This window comes from Mchenga conophoros, linkage group LG14, assembly GCF_057382185.1.
Source record: "Mchenga conophoros isolate Kocher_MC1m ecotype Shallow Benthic linkage group LG14, M_conophoros_male_GT1.1, whole genome shotgun sequence".
NCBI classification, from domain to species: domain Eukaryota; kingdom Metazoa; phylum Chordata; class Actinopteri; order Cichliformes; family Cichlidae; genus Mchenga; species Mchenga conophoros.
Genome location: NC_140539.1, coordinates 25,181,018 through 25,202,648, shown reverse-complemented (window position 1 = coordinate 25,202,648; position 21,631 = coordinate 25,181,018). Strand labels below are relative to the sequence as shown.

The 21,631-nt window shown below is 41.7% G+C and overlaps 2 protein-coding genes across 3 annotated transcripts in view; one reads left to right on the top strand and one right to left on the bottom strand.

The window, feature by feature from the left end:
* The first annotated feature begins 439 nt into the window (after positions 1–439).
* Positions 440–1,671, top strand: c15h3orf80 (chromosome 15 C3orf80 homolog). The gene has a single exon (XM_085244853.1). The coding sequence runs from the start codon at positions 886–888 to the stop codon at positions 1,531–1,533; it is 648 nt and encodes a 215-aa protein (XP_085100979.1). The 5' UTR covers positions 440–885; the 3' UTR covers positions 1,534–1,671.
* Positions 1,672–4,898: 3,227 nt separating this feature from the next.
* Positions 4,899–21,631, bottom strand: part of ift80 (intraflagellar transport 80 homolog (Chlamydomonas)) — a 55,118-nt gene continuing 38,385 nt past the window's right edge. Inside the window, exons 14-20 of one of the 2 annotated variants that reach the window (XM_085243588.1) lie at positions 12,387–12,519; positions 12,096–12,243; positions 10,288–10,459; positions 7,970–8,059; positions 7,632–7,804; positions 7,281–7,404; positions 4,899–5,490 (exon numbers count right to left, since the gene is read on the bottom strand). In XM_085243588.1, coding sequence (XP_085099714.1) covers positions 5,380–5,490; positions 7,281–7,404; positions 7,632–7,804; positions 7,970–8,059; positions 10,288–10,459; positions 12,096–12,243; positions 12,387–12,519 — 951 coding nt within the window. In that variant the 3' untranslated portion in view covers positions 4,899–5,379. Of the gene's footprint in view, positions 5,491–7,280; positions 7,405–7,631; positions 7,805–7,969; positions 8,060–10,287; positions 10,460–12,095; positions 12,244–12,386; positions 12,523–21,631 lie in introns of both variants that reach the window. The other variant, XM_085243587.1, reaches the window with a different exon arrangement.

Genomic DNA, 21,631 nt, shown 5'->3' with positions numbered 1-21,631 from the left:
GGTTTCTATTAATTTATACTAGCCTAAAGAGTTCAGAAACATATGATGATCTTGGGACAATATGGGAAACATTAGCTCCACCTTAACCAAAGCCAACACTGATATCCTACTCATCCACAAATACTTCATAGTATCTTCTATCATTCATATTACTGTTAAGTGAATTTGTACATAATCTGCACTATCCTACATTTCCAATGCAGGATGTTTACTTGCAGTTAATTAATTCTGTATTGCAGTATTGCTGCTGTTCCTTGGCTTAAGGACCTCTGCTCTCAATCTATCACTATAGAACAAAGACTTGTTTAAATTTTACAAGGTACTAAGGCACAATATCTTCACTCCTTCCTCTTGTCACCCCTCCTCCTACATCTACAGCATTCTTTATTGGATCTTTAAAGTATAAATCATGATGCTCTGCAGCAAACATTGCACGTAGTGATCAGAGAGGGGGGCTGCTGATGTCTGAAAACTGGTGAGATTGCATGTGTCTTTGTGCAGGAGACTTCAGGTTAAGGCAGAATATGTAACCAGGAGCACAGGCTGGCTATCTGCGGGTTTCACTGGTGTAAGGACATGCTAGGACCCAATAAAGATATCTTCACCTAATAATGATGTAAGATTATTCATGAATCTCATCCCTGCTGCCTTCAGACACTGAGGTGGCTCCACTCCGATCGCCCATACTAAAGCAGACAGGTCGTCCTCAGCAGGGGGAGGGGGGGCACCTGCTGTCCCGCTCCTCGCTGCAGAAGCTGTGACAGCACATATTTCGCGAACAGCTGGAAGGAAAGGCAGTCCTGCAACACCTGAGCGGGCTTAACGATACGACGTCGTGCGTACTGGAGACGCGCCGATAGCTGCTCCATCCTGGGGGATCCCGAAATGATGCCCCGTGTGCCGGGCGGCGGCCGGACAGCATACACTGGCACATTTCTGTCGGCATGCCTGATCTCTGCATGTCAAGCCGCCCAGAGCTGTGGGGAGGTCCAGTGCGGCGTCAACCAGCACTGCTGTCCGCCCACCGTCACAGGGAACACCAGTGCCAGCTCGAAGGTGAGCTGCTGCCAGCTCTCCATCCACGCATTTTTCGACAACGTCGGCTGGTTCACGCGGAAGCTGTCCGGCATCCTGATCCTGTTGCTGCTCTTTGCCATGGGCTACTTCATCCAGCGGATCATCTGCCCTCGGCCCCGGCGGCACCCGCACCACGACCGCGGCGAGGAGCCGTCCCTCTTTCACGGACACACATCAGCGTCCCAGGATTCCCTGCTGGAGCGGTACCCCGAATACAACCTCGGGGGCTTTGCCTCTCCAAACCTGCCGGCCTATGACGAAGTTAAGTATTTGCCCACCTATGAGGAAAGCATGCAAGACATGCACAGAGACCGGTCCGGTGAGAACTTGTTGTCCGAAAACGAGAGTGGCGGCCAGGGTAGAGGGAGAGCAACAGGACCGAGATCCGGAGACCAGAGGCTGGCTGCCCTGGAGGTCTCAGGACCTCAGAGCCCAAGGACATCCAACTCTGTTTGACGGAGACTGGGCAAGACTACAGAAACATTGTTATTCTTATTTTAATATAGTCAGGGTAAAAAAAATCTTGCAGAGATACAACGAACAAGTGCAATTATACTCCTGAATGTAAAGAATAAAAGAGAAGGCTGAGAAAAATGCAGGACTACGTGTTTTCTGAGATAACAGGAACCTGCTTTCCTTTTGTATGCAAATGACCGCTTGGGTTATGAAAAGCAGATTATAAAGTAAGCGGAGGAGGCTGAAATTGAGGCGCTTTGTGTTGGGAATAGCTAAATTGGCTCCAGTACAATCGCATTAAGCTTTTTTCAAACTTCAGCACCTCAATTTAACGGCAGCATGAAACAGATTTCCTGTCAAACTTAGGTCCTCTCTTAGTGCTTAATATACTGCCGAACCTGAAAAATTCTCATACTATTTTGTAGAGCCTTTTCTTTATTAAATTTGCATCCAAAAAAAGAAAATAGTTTTTTCAGTCCCCTTAGACATGGACTGAAAGAGAGAAAGGATTAGGGAAATATCTGTTATAATTCTTTCTGAGACACTTTTTTTTAAACCAGCCAGCCCTGGAGTCTAGCTTATCAGCATGAAGGCAGCAATCTACCCCCACATACACACTTCACTGGGAGCTGATAGATGAGCATTATATAAATGACCTGCTCAATGCTTGACATCTCTCCTGTGAGTGAAGCCTTACTGCCCCAGGTCCCAGCTTATGAACTCAAGAAGAAGAAAAATATGAATGAGATTACAGCTTCCAGACTGATAAGAGCTAAAGTTGCACTTTTATGAAGGCATGTCAGAGAAGATAGCTGCTGTCCCAAGGAGCAAAACAGAAAAATACTAGCTCACACGCGGCATTGAAGAAAATGTTCTTTCTTTGTTAAAGCAGAAGGATTTGAAGATGCCAGATGAGAATACATTCAAGTCTGCTTTTGCAGATGCTAACTGTCCTAAAGAAACAAGAAGTTACACTTTAGCTCATCTGAAAACTAAGAAGATTTTGAGAAAACATGCTTTCTGTGAATTAATGCCATAATACTGAAAAGGCAATTTTGTTCATTTAGTATTTCTTTACCTTGTGATTGACTGGGTGTCTGGTAAATAGTCACACTCTCCATATCGTATTGTCTTATCTTTAGGGCCAGGCCAAAAATTCTAATGAGAATCTGCATTACTGCTGGATGTAAGCCAGCCAAACGTCTTTTGTTGTACGAACAGTATTGGATCATTTCGAATTCACAATAATGGAAGGTTCTGAAAGATCTGCATTTTTTTACATATGAACTGAAAGAAAAAACACTTTTCAATTTATTTGCCCGTCAACTTCAAGATGGACGAATGTTTTCAGTTTGTTGTGCAGAAATGAAAAGGAGGTGTTTGCATATAAACAGTGCACCAAATTAAATCCCATTAAAGATACAAGAGCAGGTGTAAAGCAGATAATAACCATCAGCTTATCAAATCAACTAAACTGATTTATCCCAGAAGCTCCAAAGTGCTCATCTTTCATCATTCCGAACAATGCAGAACCGTATCTGTAAAGCTAGCCTTTACAATTAGAGACCCTGAGTTGATCCCAACTCTAAAAGTCTGAGTGTGATTGTGGTGGCTTTTGTAAACCAATATCGCCTGACCATAATGGCAGAGCCAGTAGTGATCACTGATGGCTTTCTTTTCCTGAGGGACATTTGTGGGCGGCTGGAGTTTGGACTTAAAAGCATTAAATCCAGACTAAAACAACCACTGATGGGTAGATGAGGTAAAGGATCTGAGACCCTGAGCGGCATGAGGCCATGTTTGAGGGCTAATGAACCCATGAGAAGTGTGATTGTTGCGTTTCATTTTCTCCTTCCTAGTCAGTGTAGTTCACTATATACTGACTTCCATTTGTAAACATCAACAGTAAAGCTGTATGTCTTCTCTCAGGGGAGAGGATAGTTATATACGCTCATGGGAGATGCAAATCTATAAAAACACAGGGATAAATACAGTATTGGTACACTCAGTGGGTTTTGAATCAGAGCCCATAATTCAGTTATCGTATAGCTCTCTGGTATAAAGAACAGACAAACTTCAAAATGTCAAATCAATGAGCATTATCCTTCTCTATCCTCCTCATAAATTCTGCATTACATCCGGGAAGTGTATTTTTGGGAGAGCTTGGCTATCAATTTAATATATGAGAACCAGCCAGTCTTTGAATATAGATATACACTTCTATGGTTTAATAAAAGAAGAGCATCTGTTTGGCACTGTGTGCTGTGTAGCTTCAAAAATATGAAATATTTACACTGGCCATTTCATTGTAAGATATTTGCCACTGGGACTCAAAACTATAGAAAGTCTAATCTAAATGTGACTTTTATATTCTTAACATTAAGATATGGCTGAAGGTAGAGGCGTGGAATTGAGTGAATCAGGTATATCACACAATGCATGGTTTAAGAGAAAGCATGAACTGATTTCACATGTTGCTGTTTATTGTGTGTGGCCACTCCCAGTAATGGATGTGAAACGTGGTCATCCAGTTCCACCATTTAGCTGTTTTCTCACATCTATATGGTTTGAGGTGAAGGAGTTGTTTGGATAAAGCGTGCTTGACGCCAAGAACATGATGCTCACTTGCTTTGTGTTAAATTACAGGAAAATCGTCACTACTCTTGTATTATGTGGAATTTGAACACGGAAGATGTTCAGTGAACCCAACTAGCTTTAACCTCAATGACTAATTAATGATTTATTTTGTCTGCTCTTAAAAATACATTAGTTCAGATAGATAGTTGGTGGAAAGACAGAAATAAAAAAAGGCTTTTAGAAGTGAAGTGACCAAAACTACAGGAAAACTGCTAAGAAAAAAAAATAAGCAGCAAGAGATACCCAACCCAAGAGAGAGATTTTCCTACTGTTTTCTGTGATGTGTGTCTGTTGCCACTCACTGTTTCATCTTGTTCACTTTCTACCATATCCATCTGCATCTTCATGACATAGTATAGGAGTCCTTTCTGAAGAGCCCTGAGAAAGATGTTCATCCTCCTGGACCACTAGTGGAGATGAATAGGCTATTACCCTCTGCTGATGTAGTGGCCCTCTGCCAACCAGGGGGTGGAGCTCCGTCGCAAGCGGTCTGTTTCATACCTCAGCAGCGGAGGAAATACAAGAACAATTTAAAAAGAAGCCCTGCATTATTTTAAGACTGTGAAAACACGCATGCACACAGAAATACCTTCAGGGTGCATGTGCAAAGCTTAAAATAAATCTCAGACCTCAAAGACAGTCCCTGATCCTTGTATAAAACCAGTAAAGTGTCACGACACAAAGGGGAAAACAAAGAAACAGGACATTTTGGATCAATACATACAGTATGGTTCACATGCTTTATTAATGGACATTCTCGCATTTCCACAAGGCAACACTATAAATGTGTAAACTATAAAAATATATTTTAATGTAAAAAAACAAACTGAAACATGACAAAAATAACACTTATACAAATTTACAGATGAACGCGTATACCTATTTAACTGTTAATGAAAACAGATTAACTTTAAACTTGATTCACTCAAAATCAGTCACTACAACAGGAAGGCCACAGGTCTGTTGGTCAGAAATACAGACAGCCTTAAAAAACTGTTATCAGCCACCCACAGTAACAGTAACATAAGCGATTTTGTTTAAAGCTTTATATGTAACTTGACAAGACTATGTGTGTAGTGTAAGTCAGGCATCACAGACATCACAAAATCTCAAAATTGTTCAGTTTTGGTTTTTACATGAAGGTAATCGTACTTGCTGTACTTATTGTGGACATGACCCTCTTAAAAAAATAAAAAACATTTTTAAAAATCAACGGCGTGAGGCCACGCTGCTCCTCACAGAGGTGTTAGCAGCTCGCTCTCTCTCTTTAGACAACTCCATCTCTATCTTTGCTTGGATTTTTTCCCAGTCCACTTCAACCTGGAAGACACAGTAAGATGAGATGAAATGAGAAAGTAAGAAACACTATTTTAACTGATAAACAGTTCCGGGAAGCATTTGGTAATGGGAGTTATCCCCCATTAAAAGAGAAGGAAAACAAGTTATAGTAAGCGTCTTAAAACACTGGCTTTCAAATGTTAGCCTCGGATACGCTAAGAAAGACGCTGCTAGATCGTCTGTAAATCCCTCCAAACTGTAAGGCTGGCTGAGCTCGGGTAGTAGAAAGCAACTTGTAATGCATTAGAGTAGGTTCTTTCTGTTTAAGAGTAATTAGTGTAAGTACTGCAAACACTTTTAAAATTAGAAATGTTTACTGAACAATTTACAGGAGTTGGGAAGGTCGTGTAGGATGATAATGGTGCTTTTTAACCTCTAGTGGTGATCACATGGGTTGAAGTCACATGCACACATTTTTCCTTGCAGTCTGGCTGAAATCCTACCTACTGCTGAGTTTTTCGGGGTCAGCTGTTTACATGGGATATGATTTAGTACGGTCTGGTTATTGTATGCGCCAACACTATAAACTGGAAGAGTTTTAGATGTGTAAAAAAAACCCAAAACAACTCTCTTATCTCTTTGGCACATGTTTGATCATCCTATTAAAGATGGATATTTACCATCTGTACAGTCCAGTAGTTTCCATTATTGTGTCGCTCTCAATTTTTTAAGAGTTGGATTAAAAACAAACTGTCCACAGAAGATCAGTTCATCTTGGAAGCTAGCATTTTTGGGAAGAGTAGACACTGTTAGGTCCATAATTTCTTGGAAAAGGACACTATTTTTATAGTTTTGCCTCACTATACTACCACAGTGGATTTTAAATAAAACTATATGTAATTGAAGTTCAGACTTTCAGCTTTAATTCAAGGGGTTAACAAATAAGTTTGGTGTTAACAGTTTATTCATCAGTTTATTATAAATTACAGCCATTTTTACAGATGGTCCCCATTTTTTAGAGGCTCAAAATTAACTGATCAGACTAACATGATTTTACATATTATGTTATTTTAAGCATTTTTAATACTTGCATGAAGAGTCTTGAGAGAGGGACTGCACTTTGATTCAGCTTCAGATGTTATGCCTGCCTCATTTGTAATGAAATATCAGGGAAACAGGCCTCGTCTAACTGCTCGTCTGTCTAAATTAACTCTGAGCCTCTGACAATGGGGCCAAACTCCACTGTGGTTGTGAACAGAGGCAAAACAAAAACTGTACATATATATACCTAAACATTTTTGGCATGACGGCAAGTGTAGAAAGAACAAAGTCAAACGGTAATCAGAATCAGAATGGATTTTTCTTTCCTTTAACCAGTTTACAAGAAGGTTTTAACCATCTCAACCATCTTTTAAAACCAACAGAGTCTCTGTGATTCTTTTTGTTATATGGAACTTTTTTTTATTGTATTTGTACTTTGAGACTATAATTATAATATTAGGCATTGTTGCAGTGATAAGCACTCCAGTAACACTACTGCAAGCAATATTTGGGATTATATAGGTCAGGTGCAGCTAGAGATTTGCCTCCTTTTGCAGTTTAATGCTGTAGGCTTTTCTGATTGGATGGTAAACAGAAATGCTAAGGTAACATAGTTTTTCCCTAAACCAACTTTTTTTAAGGCCACTTAGAGTGTATTAGCAGAGCAAACAAAGTTGATAACCCATGGGAAATAATTAGAAATAGACACCATCCACAGCTAAAAATGTTTCCAGTGTGTTGCTGACCAAGTCAGTTTATACAGTGCAGCAAGACAGGCCACCATAACGTACCCCTTCAGAGTACTGCAGGAATCTCTTATTGGTCTCCTTCCTGCCAAATTTCTGTAGGAACTTCTCCCTATAGGCCAGCACAGTGTCCACATGGGTCTTGTGTTTAACTGCCAGCTCCAATGCCCTGGACACAAGATGACATGATGCAGACAGACATGCATCCTCTGTGAACAAATATGCTTCACCTTAACTCTTTAAAACCTAAGTTTAGACTACCTCCATAAAACAAAATCCTTACACAGCCAAAAATACAAAAAATACATACATGAATAGAAATCTCCCAAAACTGCTTATACTGTCTCTTTACTAGCTGTACATTTCCAACATGAACACATATATACAGAATTATACCTTTCCCAGTTATAAAGGTCAATGTTGACTTGTATGGCCTGGTAGATGAGACCAGCTTGTAAGAAAGCAGCCTCAGCTTCCTGGACCTGACCACTGAACAGCAGCATGTGGGCCAACGATGACTCCTTAGATGGCTGCTCCCTTAGAAAGTTGATGTATTGAACTCTAGGTAACTGAAAGAGGTGAAGCAGCAGATATGCAAAGAGAGAAGCTAGAAATACAGTATCTCTTTTCACTGACAGATTCACTGAAGTTTCACTGAATTTTCTTTTTTATGGTTTTCTGGTGGTTTACAACACTTGTGTTTAGCTGAACTAGCCAATAAGCAGTGCTCTTACCTCTCCAATGGCAGCATAAGCCATCTCTGCAGTAGTCAGCTCTCTGTTTGCCATTGCCATGCCAGCGAGACATGCCCACAAAGATTGGTCCTAGGGATAAAGGGAACAACAGCAGAGAGCATCTTTTAATGAAACCATTTTTTTTCTTTAATTAATATCGACCTATGGCATAAAAAAGGCACCTAACTCAAGGGAGGAAACGGTGTGGTGTTTACACCCTTTGCTATCAGCAGCCTGTAATAATAACACATAATCTGTTCCGTTTTCTGTTGCTGAATCTATGAAAAATGCCAAAGATAACACAATTTGGCAAACATAAAATAGTATAATTGCACCACCAAAGTGAATCCCAAAGAGCTATTAGCCAAAAACTTGGCATCTCTGCAGAGTGTGCTTTAGAAAAAAAAAAGGAAACTGGACAAGTGGAGGACAAAATAACTTGCAGGCCTAAAAAAAACCATCTACAGCAGATGAGCAACATCTGAAAATATCTGAAAGAGTCTGGAAAGCTTATTGGCAGCAGCTTAATTATTCATCATAACAATGCCAATGCAATAAAAACACACTGGGATAGAAAAACACAGATGAAACACTATCAGTCATGGATTGGTCTCTTTAAAGCCAGACATCAACATTACTGAAGCAGCGTGGGATCATCTAGATAGACGATAAAATAAAAGGCAGCCAACAGCCAAAGAAGAGCTTTGAATGTCCTTCAAGAAGCCTGAAGAACTATTCCTGAAGACTAGACAAGAAAGTTTGACCAAGAGTGTCAAAGAATAAAGTGGTCATACCACATACTGACTTTTAAGCTGGTTAGAATTGCAAAAACTCCCTTTAATCCTGCATTTTCATGCACCTTTGCACATGTTTCAATGAATCACTGCACTGCATTTCCAATTTTCCCAACAAAATATAAAGAAGTGGTGGTGGTGGTGGGGGGGGACTTTTGCCTAGTACTGTATGTTGTAAATCTCATCTTGGTGGACATAAACCAAGTAACAGCTGAGCTGTTACTTACTTAGTTTTAGAAACCAATTGCTATGGAGAGATGAAGTAAAAATTCAGTCCTTTGGCCACATTCACAAATGACATATTTAGCAAAAAAGCACTTAATGAAAAGAGGATGTATCAGTGGGCATAAGGATAGAGTACGACTGTATCTTCAATGCATTCTGGTACACTTTACTCATACTTTAACCAAGTCTTTAAACATGCATGACACACACAAAAACAGGAGGTATTTGCAGTACAAAACAACTATAAATGTAAACAAATGTGTCGCCACTTTATTTCCTGCAGCTGGATTAATTAAAATTTGACCACAAATGGGCCAGCAGTTGAGCAAACTGAACTCCAGAGTCACCACTCTGTAATCTCCTGCGTTTTTCAGTATCCATCACTAAGAAAAACAGCTCCAATTAGAAACCACTCCTGCAAACAACAAATATCATCGGCAGGACTTGCCAGAGATCGTAAACATGACAACACAACTTCACGTGAAACAATTTCACGTGAAATAAACCTTTTTTTGCCTACTTAATTGTTAGGTTATAAACTTTAGTCACTGTATGTTAGGTCTGTGCTTCTTGCCTTAATTTATAACATGTTTCTGTTGACTCCTGTCAGGTGAGCACTTACTGACAACAACTGTGGTTCTGGGAAAAGCCACCAAACGCTTACCAGAAGCCGAGAGGATGGGGTCAAGGAAAAAGCTCTTAAAACTGGTGCCTCTCTCCATCCCTTTTGTTCCAACCACCCTTTGCTACTTGTTGTCCGTTTCTCCAAGCTTGTGGTTATTGCATCATTGCCTAAGCAAAGACACAGTCTCACACTGTGCTCAGTGTGTGTGAGTAATATGTTTGGAAAATCCACACATGCATGCAGCAGAGTGTGTATTTATGAGTGAGGTCTGGGGGGTTAATCTGGTAAATGGAGTCACCAGGCTAATTGAAGCTAATTAAAGCCTGCTGGTCAGGTCCCATAAACCTGTCTACTACTTTCTGGTTCAGACATATTATCCATGCATACACGTGACATACGCCATGGGAAGCTGAACTGTACCAGAGCCCCAAGACTGGAGGATATTTAACACTACCACAAAACTGCTAACATAAATACAACGTGAAAGAAATGTAGTAATCAATGCGAAAGCTTAATGCTCACTATGGCTTTGCTTGTACAGCTAATGCAAGGACATACACAGTTCTACAAACACTGAGACCAATTGTACAATGATGTCACATCACTTACATTAAGCACATATAGAAATCACTGACACAAGTAGAAAAGAGTAAAAGACATTTCCAGTATCTTACTTTTGCATAGCAGCAGAGGCGCAGTGCATCCTCCCAGCGCGCAGAGATGCTGTATTCATGCAGGAGGGCAGGAAAGGGTAGTACACTGCTGTACACCAATGAACCATCTCCTTGGCGTAATGTCACTTTGGTGCCAATGTAGTTTAGAACTTGGGGTGCACGTCTGAATTCACTTTGCAAAGACACACACACAGTTTGTTACAGTAAATACTGCATTGACAGAGGGCAGAGGGAAAAAATGAGTTTGTTATGCATAAATAACATATAAATGATTCCTGACGCTGCTTCGACAGACTCATTAATAGTGCAGATTTTACCAGTTTCCTCTACAAGCACGGCATATGTAAACCTGATAAAATGGCCCAACAGCCATGGTACCACTGTAACCTGTACTGTTCTTAGGGCGTCCTGCTTCCTGTAGAACACCATCATTGGTCATTTTTTTAGATACACCTTGCTAGTGCTGGGTTAGGTCCCATTTTGCTTTCAGATCTGCTTAATTCTTCATGGCACAGATTCAAAGGTGCTGGAAACATTCTTCTGAGATTTTGGTACATGTTGACATGATAGTATCTGACACATCTCAGTAGCTTTTAAAATACTCAGCCTGCCTGGCACCAGCAACCATGCCACATTCAGAGTCACTTAAACCACTTTTCTCCCCATTCTCAATGCTAAGCTTGAACTTCAGCTGGTCACCTTGACCATGTCTAAATATGTAAATGCACTGGGTTGCTGCCACGTGACTGGCCAATTTGACATTCGTGTTAATCAGCAGTTGAACAGGTATATCTAATAAAGTGGCTGGTGTATATCCAACAAACCTAAAGAGAAACTTTCAGAAATTTGCAGTTTCTGATGATTTATTAGCTTTTGCCACTTAGACTTTGGTGTTCCTCAAATTTCTGCCTGCTTGAGCACTAAACAGCAATAATAAAACCAGTGAGTGAGTCCAAAATGTGCACAAAAAGTTTACAACCAAGTGTTCAGATTAGTGTAGCAGACACAAGTATAGTTTACAATTGCCTGTACTGACAGTGCAGGCACTCTGCCTTCAATGCTGGCTAACGCTGAGGAGTTCTGGCCAGAAAGCTTTGCACAGTCTGATAGATGTTGGCCATATGCATTTTGCTTTGGAGAATGAGTTAAAAGGTACAGAAAAGCTGCCTCCATTTCTGCTCTTAGTTCATATTTGACATCTTTTCCAGAAACCTCTCAGATGAAAATGCAAGGGCACTGAGAGGTTCTCTTATATACTTCTATCTACTCTGGCCAACTTTAAACTTGAATATAACCTTTTGCTGCTTTTGTAATAGGAACTTACTCGCCATTCTGGTGAATGGTATCAGCTGTTACATGCTAAAGTCACCAATTAATTCTCATCCCCATTTCTTGTACTGCATAATACCTCTCTGTCAGAACCTCTAGAATCTCCCCACGTAAGGTGGTTTTTAGAGTTGGTGCTTTGACGCACCAGACATGGTTAAATTGGCAACTGAGTATTAACAGGATCATTTTACAGAAGTGTCAAGTCCTCATAAGGAGGTTGGAGGATTGGTGGTGTGACATCTATTAGAATTAACAGCCAGGAGATGCTGGTTCACATCCTACTGGAACCTTAATTTTGTTTTCCTTTTACATCCACTTGCATCTACCTGTAACAACAATAACCTTTCTTTTTGAAAAACAACTCATTGGCCTATGACCAATCACTCTCACTAATGCATTACCCAGTGTGTCAAAGCATAGACACTAATTGTTTATTAATTAGTCACACCAGGGGCTTTGCGAAAGCCCAGGGAAATTACCTGCCATCTTTTATGCACAGTGTCTTCGGTAATAATTCCTTGTCAGTGAAGACAACACTTGGGTAGTACCACACTGTCAGCTGGTTGTCTTGGATTCCACACAGGATGTTAGCAGCATCATTCCAGGCCATACTATGAACCATGCTACCTAAAAGATAGAAGATGCATGCAGCTATTACAGTAATCTAACCTTAGTTGCACGCACACACACACACACACACACGCACACACACACACAAAACAAAGAAAGTCATCACCGATCTTGTTAAGTGCATTCCCTCCATGTCTCACCAATTTTGCAGATTTTGGGTTCTCGTCCAAGATGACGCACGGTGGTCAAATAAAGGTCACGGTTCTTGTCTATCAGGGCAATTTTCCTGTCAGTAGATGGGCCACACTGATCCAAAGCTATCTCCAACACCTCCTGCTACATGGAAATGCACACACACATACACACAAACAAGTAAATAGGTAAGTGGGAATAGGAAAGGACAAAAGATCAGGAAAAGAAAGGAAGAGGGAGAGGCAGTTTATACCGTGACCCAACAGTCTTTCTGCCAAATGTGTGTGCTTGTAGAGTGAGGGAGAGAGAGAGAGAGTGTGTGTGTGTGTGTGTGTGTGTGTGTGTGTGTGTGTGAGAGAGAGTGAGTGAGAGAGCGAGAGAACCTGTGTCTGTGTGTGTTTCTGGCCAGAATTAGCTGGCTTTGGTCCAGTATCTTGGAGCTGCATCGTGCTGGCAGACAAAGCCATGCTGACAAACAGTGACTACTGCTACTTCTACTTCTTTTCCCTCTTTTCTAATTCTTTTCTTCTTTTTTCTCTCTCTCACTCTCACTTTGATTCCAAACCCCATCTTCTATTTTTTTTTCTTTTGTCTTTATTGTCTCTAATCTTTTGGGATTTTCTATATTTTCTAAATCAGACTGTCCAAAACTAAAATTTCAACAAACTGTGTGTATGTATAGATGGAAATTAGCAATTAGAATCATCACTGAATTTCACTAAAGCTTGAAGGTTGCAAGAAAAAAGTCAACCTCCTCAGCAGGTGATCCTAAGGTTGCGGAAAATAAGGAGTGTAGATGGATATCGCCAGCCTAAATTATCAACATGATCGATATTTCAGGGAAAAATGCTTTTAACACAGCCCCATTTCAACAATTACAGCAATGAAAAAAAAAAATGCCAGGACAAAGATTTACAGTCAGCAGTTTCAAACTTTTTTTCTTTTCCTTTTGGTCAATGACTTTCACAGGGTCAGGGTGTATGTGTAATGTAACCTGTTATTCCACAAAATAATCTATCAAACTACACTGTAAAATGCTATTTAGCAAGACCCGTTAGCACACCTCTACTCATGGAAAACAATAGCATTCAAAGTTCTAGATAAAGTGATCACTGCAGCATTTATATTAAAATTAATTTGGCCTAATCACAGTAATCACTAGCTGAGGTAAGTCTGCAAATTCTCCCTGCTGATGAGCTATAGATCGTAACTTTTGATGAGGAAGCTAAAAGAGGCTGCTATCCTGGCTAAAAACCATATAATGGTACAAATACAGTTGTGGTCAGAAGTTTCCATACACTCATCCTGGACACAAACGTCCGAGTAGTTTTGATCTTATGATTTCTTTGAAATGTTCTTTTTCCAGAGCAGAATGATTAAACAGCATGCATCTTTAATGGCTTTAAAACACTAGAATTGGGTGAACAAGTCTGAATTTATTTTGGATTTTCTCTAATCCACACAGGACAAAAAACATGCATACAGGCTCAAATACATAGATCCAGTGGGGCAAAAAAGTATTTAGTCAGCCACCAATTTTGCAAGTTCTCCCACTTAAAAAGTTGAGAGAGGCCTGTAATTTTTATCATATCATCCTCTATTGTGTTGTATATTTCATTGTTTTTCTTTACACTACCTGTTTTGACCTGTCTCCCTGATGTGATGTTTGTGTATTGTATGTATGGTCGGGAGAGGTCCAATTTTGCTGCAGGCAACTGCAAGTGACAAATAAAGGCTTCACCATCATCATCATCATCATAGGTATACCTCAACTGTGAGAGACAAAATGAGGAGGGAAAAAATTTCAGAAAATCACATTGTGTGATTTTTAAAGAATTTCTTTGCAAATCAGACAATGTGATTTTCTGGATTTTCTTTCCTCATTTTGTTTCTCACAGTTGAGGTATACCTATGATGAAAATTACAGGCCTCTCTCATCTTTTTAAGTGGGAGAACTTGCACAATTGATGGCTGACTAAATACTTTTTTGCGCCACTGTGTAGCCCCAGTAATGTTAAATGTCCGTTAACTAGTTACACCTTCATCAGATATTGTTGGTAGCCATTAACAAGCTTCTAACAACTGGTCAGATTCCCGGGTGTTCCATCAGTATAAAGTTCATGGTAGGCTTGAATCTGGGTTGTTTCTGAACATCCCAACTAATTTCCTCTCATCTGAGGGTGACGCTTGTGGTCTTCTACCAGACCTCGTTAAAGACGTGAGACATCAGAATAACTTGTGAGTAAGTACAACTATTTGTAATAATGACATTGGAATCTGCAGTTGTTTAGAAATGGCTACAAAGAATCTTCCCAAATTGTGTAAATCTGCAATTATCCTTCTTAGACCTTCATTGAATTCCTTGGACCTTCCAATTCTTTTGAGTATTGGTCAGTCCAATGAATGCTGTCAAACAAATTATTTTAATGCTGACAAAGAGAAACTACCAGACATAATAGGCCTCGATAGATAGATCAAGTTAAAATACATTGTAGAACTTTTCACAGCACTTAATAAACAATTTAAGTGAGTGTATGTATACATTTGAGCCTCTATGTATACTTGACCATGTGTATTAGAGAAAATCCTAAATAATGTCAATAAAGTTGTATGCTTTACAATCATCGCATTCTGGAAAAAGAACACTTCAAAGAAATCATTAAAAGCCCCGAATTACCATGACTTTTATGCCCATGATGAGTGTATGGAAACTTCCAACCACAACTGTTTGTCACCAAGGTCGCAGCAGCACTGACAAGGACACATAAATTTCACTATATCCCTTTTTGATCAGATCATGCACTAAATTCTGCCCCTTTAACATGATAAGGCCATGTTTTAAAAAAAAGGTATTTATTGTTACTAAGTGTGACGGCCAGTGGGCTGGCCTTGTGTTTTGCTTTTTCTTTTACCCGTTTCTTGCAGGTAGGTGGAGCTGACCCAATTATTGATGCAGCACACCTGAGAGGCCAGTCCCAGTGTATATAAAGACACCTTGATTGAACCAGTGGTGGCTGGCTTTGACGCTCTCGCTGGCACGTGTCATGTTCATTAGGAAGTTTCAGTTATGGCTGTTATGTCCTTTAAATTGTGTTTAAGTTGCTTTACCTTATTTTCATTAAATATGTCTTACAGTCTTTAAAAACCTGTGTGTGGTCTCCCATTTGTTTGTCACTTCCTATGAGCCGGGTTGTGACAAATGGCGGCTCGTCCGGGATCGTCTGTGCAATTATCCTGGTTTGGTAAGCTTTCTAACATTTGATTGAGAGCTGGTCTGTTTGCAGCTGCTTGTCTAGTTGTGTCTTGGCTAGGACTTGCCTTGTAGGCAATTATTGAGTTGATTGCTGATCAGTTTGGTTATTTGTGGTGCTTTGATATTCTGGGTCTGCTGTGTATTGTGTTTGGGAGGCCATTTGGTTAGGCAGATTGAGTGGAGGCAGTCATGTTAATACTGTTGTTTGCTGTAGACTTAAGTTTACTGGAGTTAGTGTTGATGTGCTGTCTTGTGTCAACTTTGGAGCGTATGAGCTGTGTTGATTATTGAATCATTAAAATCAGTGCTTTCCCTGTTAGGTTGAAGGAGTGTTTCTCTCGAGAATCATTCACTGAAATTTCTGTTGCGGTGAACACGGTTAGAGCAGTTGTCTTGGGAGCACGTCCCCAGGATTGAGGGGGTCGCTGTTTGTGCAGTTGCCTTTCTCTTTCTGGCGGTTTTTAGTGCATAAGTACCCACCGTAAGTAACTGCATGAAGACTAGGCTTTAGTTAAGTAGATTTTGGTTAGGCAGTTAGTGGGAAAGTGCTGTTTTCAATTGCATGTCGAGAATCAATACTTTGCTGTTATGGCTACTGTTGATGCTTTTGTTCAGTCTCCATCGGAGGAACTCTTGAATAGTTGTACTAAAGAACAACTCTTGAAACTTGCTGAACATTATGATGTCGACGTTGGAGATAAACGGTTGAAAGATGAGATTAAAGGAGTGTTGAAGGCTGCATTAGTAAAGAAAGGCGTGTTGCCAGGTAAAATGAAAACCTTAGCGGCTGAGGTTGATCAGTCTGTGGTCTCAACTGCCGTTGCTTTGTCTTTTGAGCAGCAAAAGGAGTTGTTACTCTTACAAATGGAAAGAGACAAGCTGAGCATTGAGAAAGACTGTGTAAGGCATTCTTTAGAAAAGGAAAAGTTGGAGCTAGAGCAGTATCAGCTAGACCTAATCAGGGCGGGCAAGTTATCAGGTGGTGTTGAGGCTAAAGAGTCTTCTCCACAAGGAGTTGAAACTTTTGATGTCGTGCATAATTTGCGCTTGGTGCCGAAATTTGATGAAAGAGAGCCAGATGCCTTTTTCTCCCTTTTTGAACGCATTGCCGAATTGAGAGGATGGCCAGAAGCTGACTGTGTGATTATGTTAGTCTGTTTTGACTGGAAAGGCTCAGGAAGCTTATTCAGCACTCAGTGCAGTTGATTGTTGGAGTTTTGCTACTGTTAAAGATGCAGTTCTGAAGGCGTATGAGTTGGTACCAGAAGCTTACCGTCAACGTTTCAGATCATGGAGGAAGTCTGATAAGCAGTCGCATATAGAGTTTGTGAGGGATTTAACTAAACACTTCAACACATGGTGTTCGGCACTGAGAGTGACAACTTTTCAGGATTTATGTGAGTTGATGGTATTGGAGCAGTTTAAAGAGTGTGTTCCTCCTGTGGTTGCCACTTATATTGCTGAACGGGAAGTGACAACCGTTTCTGACGCTGCTAAATTGGCAGATGAATATATCTTGGCACATAAGAGGCAGGTTGGTAGAAACTGTTTTTCAGTTGGTGCTCCCGCTAGAGCTTTTGGTCAAACTAAGTTTATGTCATCGGACCCTGCGAAGGCCATTGGTGGTGTGAAGCCCAGTAAGTTTGGTCAAGCATGCAACTACTGCCATGGCGATGGACACTGGAAAGCAGAATGTCCCTTGTTGAAAAGCAAGTTGGCGCGTACAGGCAAACAGGTTAAGCCTGTGGCTCTTACAATTCCTGCACGGGAAACTTCAGTACTCTCTTGGGAGACGCCAGTTTCGCCCAAGTCTGACTTGGAGAGCTATTCGGGGTTTGAGGATTTTGCGTCCGATGGGTTTGTATCACTCCCGGGTGATGTTCATAAAGTTCCTGTAAAGATTTTGCGTGACACAGGAGCGAAGGATTCTTTTATCTTAGCTTCCGTGTTGCCATTTTCACAGGTTACTGATACTGGTGAGTGTGTGCTTGTTCAAGGCATGGGTTTAACCACTATCTGTGCTCCATTGCATAAAGTCAGGCTGTCATGCAGTTTTGTGGATGATATCATCTGCCTTGGTGTTCGTCCTGCTTTGCCACTTGAGGGCGTACATGTGATTTTGGGGAATGATTGGGCTGAAAATCGAGTCTGGGCTGACAATTCTTTACCTGTTAAATCTAGAGTTCTGAATGAGTCCCATGAGTGTGAACAGGGTTTTTCTGACTTTGCAGCTTGTGCTGTTACAAGGGCTGCAGCTAAAAGGGATGCAGAGCCTGTAACTCAAGCAGAAGAGTGTCAGGTTGAACCAGATTTGATTGTTCCTGAACATTTGTCAATTTCCCAGCAAGAGTTAATTCAGGCACAGCGTGCTGATGCTTCACTGACTGAGCTGTTTCACAAAGTGCAACCTAGTGATGACGCTAGAAGTGCAGCCTCTGGTTATTTTCTGCAGAAGGAGGTACTAGTCCGTAGGTGGATTCCGCAAGGGTTGGACTGTGTTGGGAGTCCAGTTATCCAGATTGTGGTTCCAACTAAATACCGTGACGAGGTGTTGAAGTGTTCTCATGACAAATATGGGCATTTGGGAGTGACGAAGACTTATAATTACATCTTGCGCTACTTCTTTTGGCCACGTCTTAAGCGTGATGTTTCAGCTTACATTAAGACCTGCCATACTTGCCAAATTGTAGGTAAGCCAAATCAGTCTATTAAACCTGCTCCACTTTGTCCCATCCCTGCTGTGAGTAACCCATTTGAACATTTGATCATTGACTGTGTGGGCCCGCTTCCTAGATCAAAATCTGGTTCGGAGTATCTGTTAACTGTAATCTGCCAGGTTACGCTTTATCCTGCTGCATATCCGTTGCGTACCATCACAGCTAAGTCTGTGGGAGTGACCAGGGATCAAACTTTTCGTCACATCTATTTGCACAAGTTCTTAAGCTGTTGAATATTGTACATGATAAAGCCTCTCCTTATCATCCAAAGAGCCAAGGTGCTTTAGAGCGCTTCCATCAAACACTGAAGTCCTTGTTACGTGCCTATTGCACCGAAATGAGGAGTGACTGGGAGGAAGGTTTACCGTGGCTTCTGTTGGCAGCGTGTGAAGTGTGCCAGGAGAGTACTGGGTTTAGCCCAAATGACTTGGTCTTTGGCCACAAAGTTCGGGGACCGTTGACAGTGCTGTGCGATAAGTGGTTGTCAGGTGAACCACCAGTGAACTTGATAGATTATGTTAATGGTTTTCGGCACAGACTGTATGTGGCAGGTCAGTTGGCCAAACAGAAGATGAAATATTTTTATGACCGGCGTTCTGAAGAGCAGCAGTTTAGTAGGGTGACCAGGTTTTAGCTTTACTGCCAATTGCAGGGTCACCGTTCCAGGCACGGTTTGCTGGGCCTTACACCGTGGTACAGAAACTGTGTGAACAGAATTATCTGATTGCTACCCCAGATCGCCGGAAAAGAAATCAACTTTGCCATGTTAATTTGTTGAAACCATATCATGTTCGTCCTTTATCCGTCGGTCTGTCAGGCTCTCTCATTTCTCTTTCCGCATCGAGTCCAGGGTTGACTGCTTGTACAATAGCACAGTAAGTTTGTGGGGGGGGAGGATGTGGCAGCACCTGATGATCCTTTATTGCTTGGTCGTCTGAAGAATTCAGAAACTCTTCAGAACTTGGATGTGCTGTTGGGCCATTTGCCTGCTGACAAATGTGCAGAACTGTCTGCATTAATTAAAAGGTATTGTTACATTCCCCTGAGGGGTCTAGGCGGTGAGGGGGAAGTAACAAAAAGTGTCCAGGTCAGAAAAAGGAGTCAGGGAGGCAAAACGGTTCAATTAAAGAGTTTTATTAAAGTAGCTCAACTAAAAGAGATGGACAAGCCGCTATCACCATTTAAGAAAACAAACAAAACTCAGGCGTTGGTCGATAAAGTAAAACGTAAGCCAAAAAAGAGAGCAGCTCACTAGCTGAAAACCACCAAGAACACAGCTCACTAGCTGAAACCACAACAACCACTCAGCTCACAAGCTGTAACCACACTACTGGCACTCTGGCCCAGAGCTCACCTTTCCTTGGGCTTAAATACTTTTAATTACTGATGTGAGTCAGCTGTGTAACAGGGAAAGGTGGCACCTCAGGCAGAAGGTGGTGGGACACGCCCACACAGGCACCTTCAGGAGGAGGCCCTGCTAGGGCCGTAACACCCCCTCCCATAAATACAAACCCATGGTTTGTCAAATTACGATAACCAAAACAACTAATCAAGTCCGTAACCATCGCATCAACAAATTGCAGGCTTTCCACCTACCAAACCCCATAGCAACGGTTAGGCATTTCCTGCGGCAGCTGCCAATCCCATCTCAGTGGGTTCACAACATTTCCAGAGAGTGGCCCCAGACCCTCGAAACAGTGTCCCATGTGATAGCCAGGGCTTCGAACCATCACATGTGGAGAACCCAGCAGGCAGCTAGCAGGCTTTACTGAAACACAGACATGTTTGTTAGCAAGGGGTGCAGGTCTGAGTGGTGGTTTTAAACATGAACTTTCTCCCCGCAAATCATTTTGAGGACCGGAGAAATGGTCAACCAGCGGCAGCTCAGGGTTAGTTGGCCTCTTACACTGACTACATGACACTACTGAGCAATTATGCTCCAAGTGTAGCCTTTTACTAGGCCGGGCAACCTTGTCGGTTTGAGAACCGCGACTGACTTTTCTCAAAGCAGGCCCTTTTTGCGTTGAGTGGGCTTTCTGTTTGAGTGCCAGTTTGACACAATTGGCAACCACATGGCCAGGCTTGTGACAGAAGAAACACAGTTTGGGCCTAGATCTTAAAACCATAACTGCATTTGCTTTGTTAGCTGGCCCACTCTTACCTGTCCAGAATGCGCTATGGTGCAGATGGATATCATGTCCTACAGCACTTGCTTTATGAGTCAGCTTAAACTCATCTGCCAGGGTGGCAGCTTGCTGTAAAGTTGTAGCCCTCTGTTCACTTAAATAAAGAGCAATACACTCAGGAACAGAGTTTTTAAAATCCTCCACAAGCATGAGCTCACGTAACGACCCCAAACTGTTAACCTGGCTTGCAGAGCACCACCTACCAAAAAGCTTTGCCTTCTCCCGAGCAAAGTCAAGGTAGGACTGACCCTGTGCCAACTCCAAACCTCGAAAATTCTGCCTATAGGCCTCAGGCACAAGTTCATAGGCTTGGAGGACGGCACTTTTAATCTTTTCATAAACTAGGCTGTCCTGCCTAGACAGACCAGAGCAAGCTTCCTGAGCCTTACCTGTGAATTTACACAGCAACATCACCCCCCACACGTCTTCAGGCCACTGTAATGCAGTTGCTATGCTTTCAAACACACTGAAGAAGCTCTCAACACTGGATTCACAGAAAACGGAAACCAGGTGGATGTTATTGCCCACAAACGAGCTTCTAGACACCTGTGCACTGATAGCTGTATCATCCATTTCGGGGGCGGAGAAGGCTTAGCAAACACACCCTAATTAAGACACTACCACACCCGTCTGCCAACTCACTCAGCGACTACTGAACAAGTAACAGAAAACTACACAACTTACTTTAACTGACCAACTTACCTCTTGACACACACACACACACACACACCTTACCCAGTTCCTAAGCACAACAACCTTTACCTACCTATCTTCTGGAGCGTGCTGGGCTCGAGGCAACTTTAAAGGCAGAACTTCAGCGACCGGAGCCCTGAATTGCCTACCCCCAACAGGGAACTAATCCCCGCCCAGGATTACTCCGAAAATAAAAAAGGCAAAACAACAAAAGAGTGCCCGAAGGAAGAACTTACTAAGCTCAGCTGGACACTCACCTAACTTAACTGGGAAGTTGAATCTCTAAAGGTGAACAAAGCAAGATAATCAAAAACCAATTCCAACTCAAAACTCCCCTTTCAACAATCCCAGACGAGCCCCCACCCTTGTTACGTTCCCCTGAGGGGTCTAGGCAGTGAGGGGGA

Coding starts and splice junctions, on each gene's coding strand:
- c15h3orf80 (XM_085244853.1), top strand. CDS start 886: ATGATGCCCCGTGTGCCGGGCGGCGGCCGGACAGCATACACTGGCACA.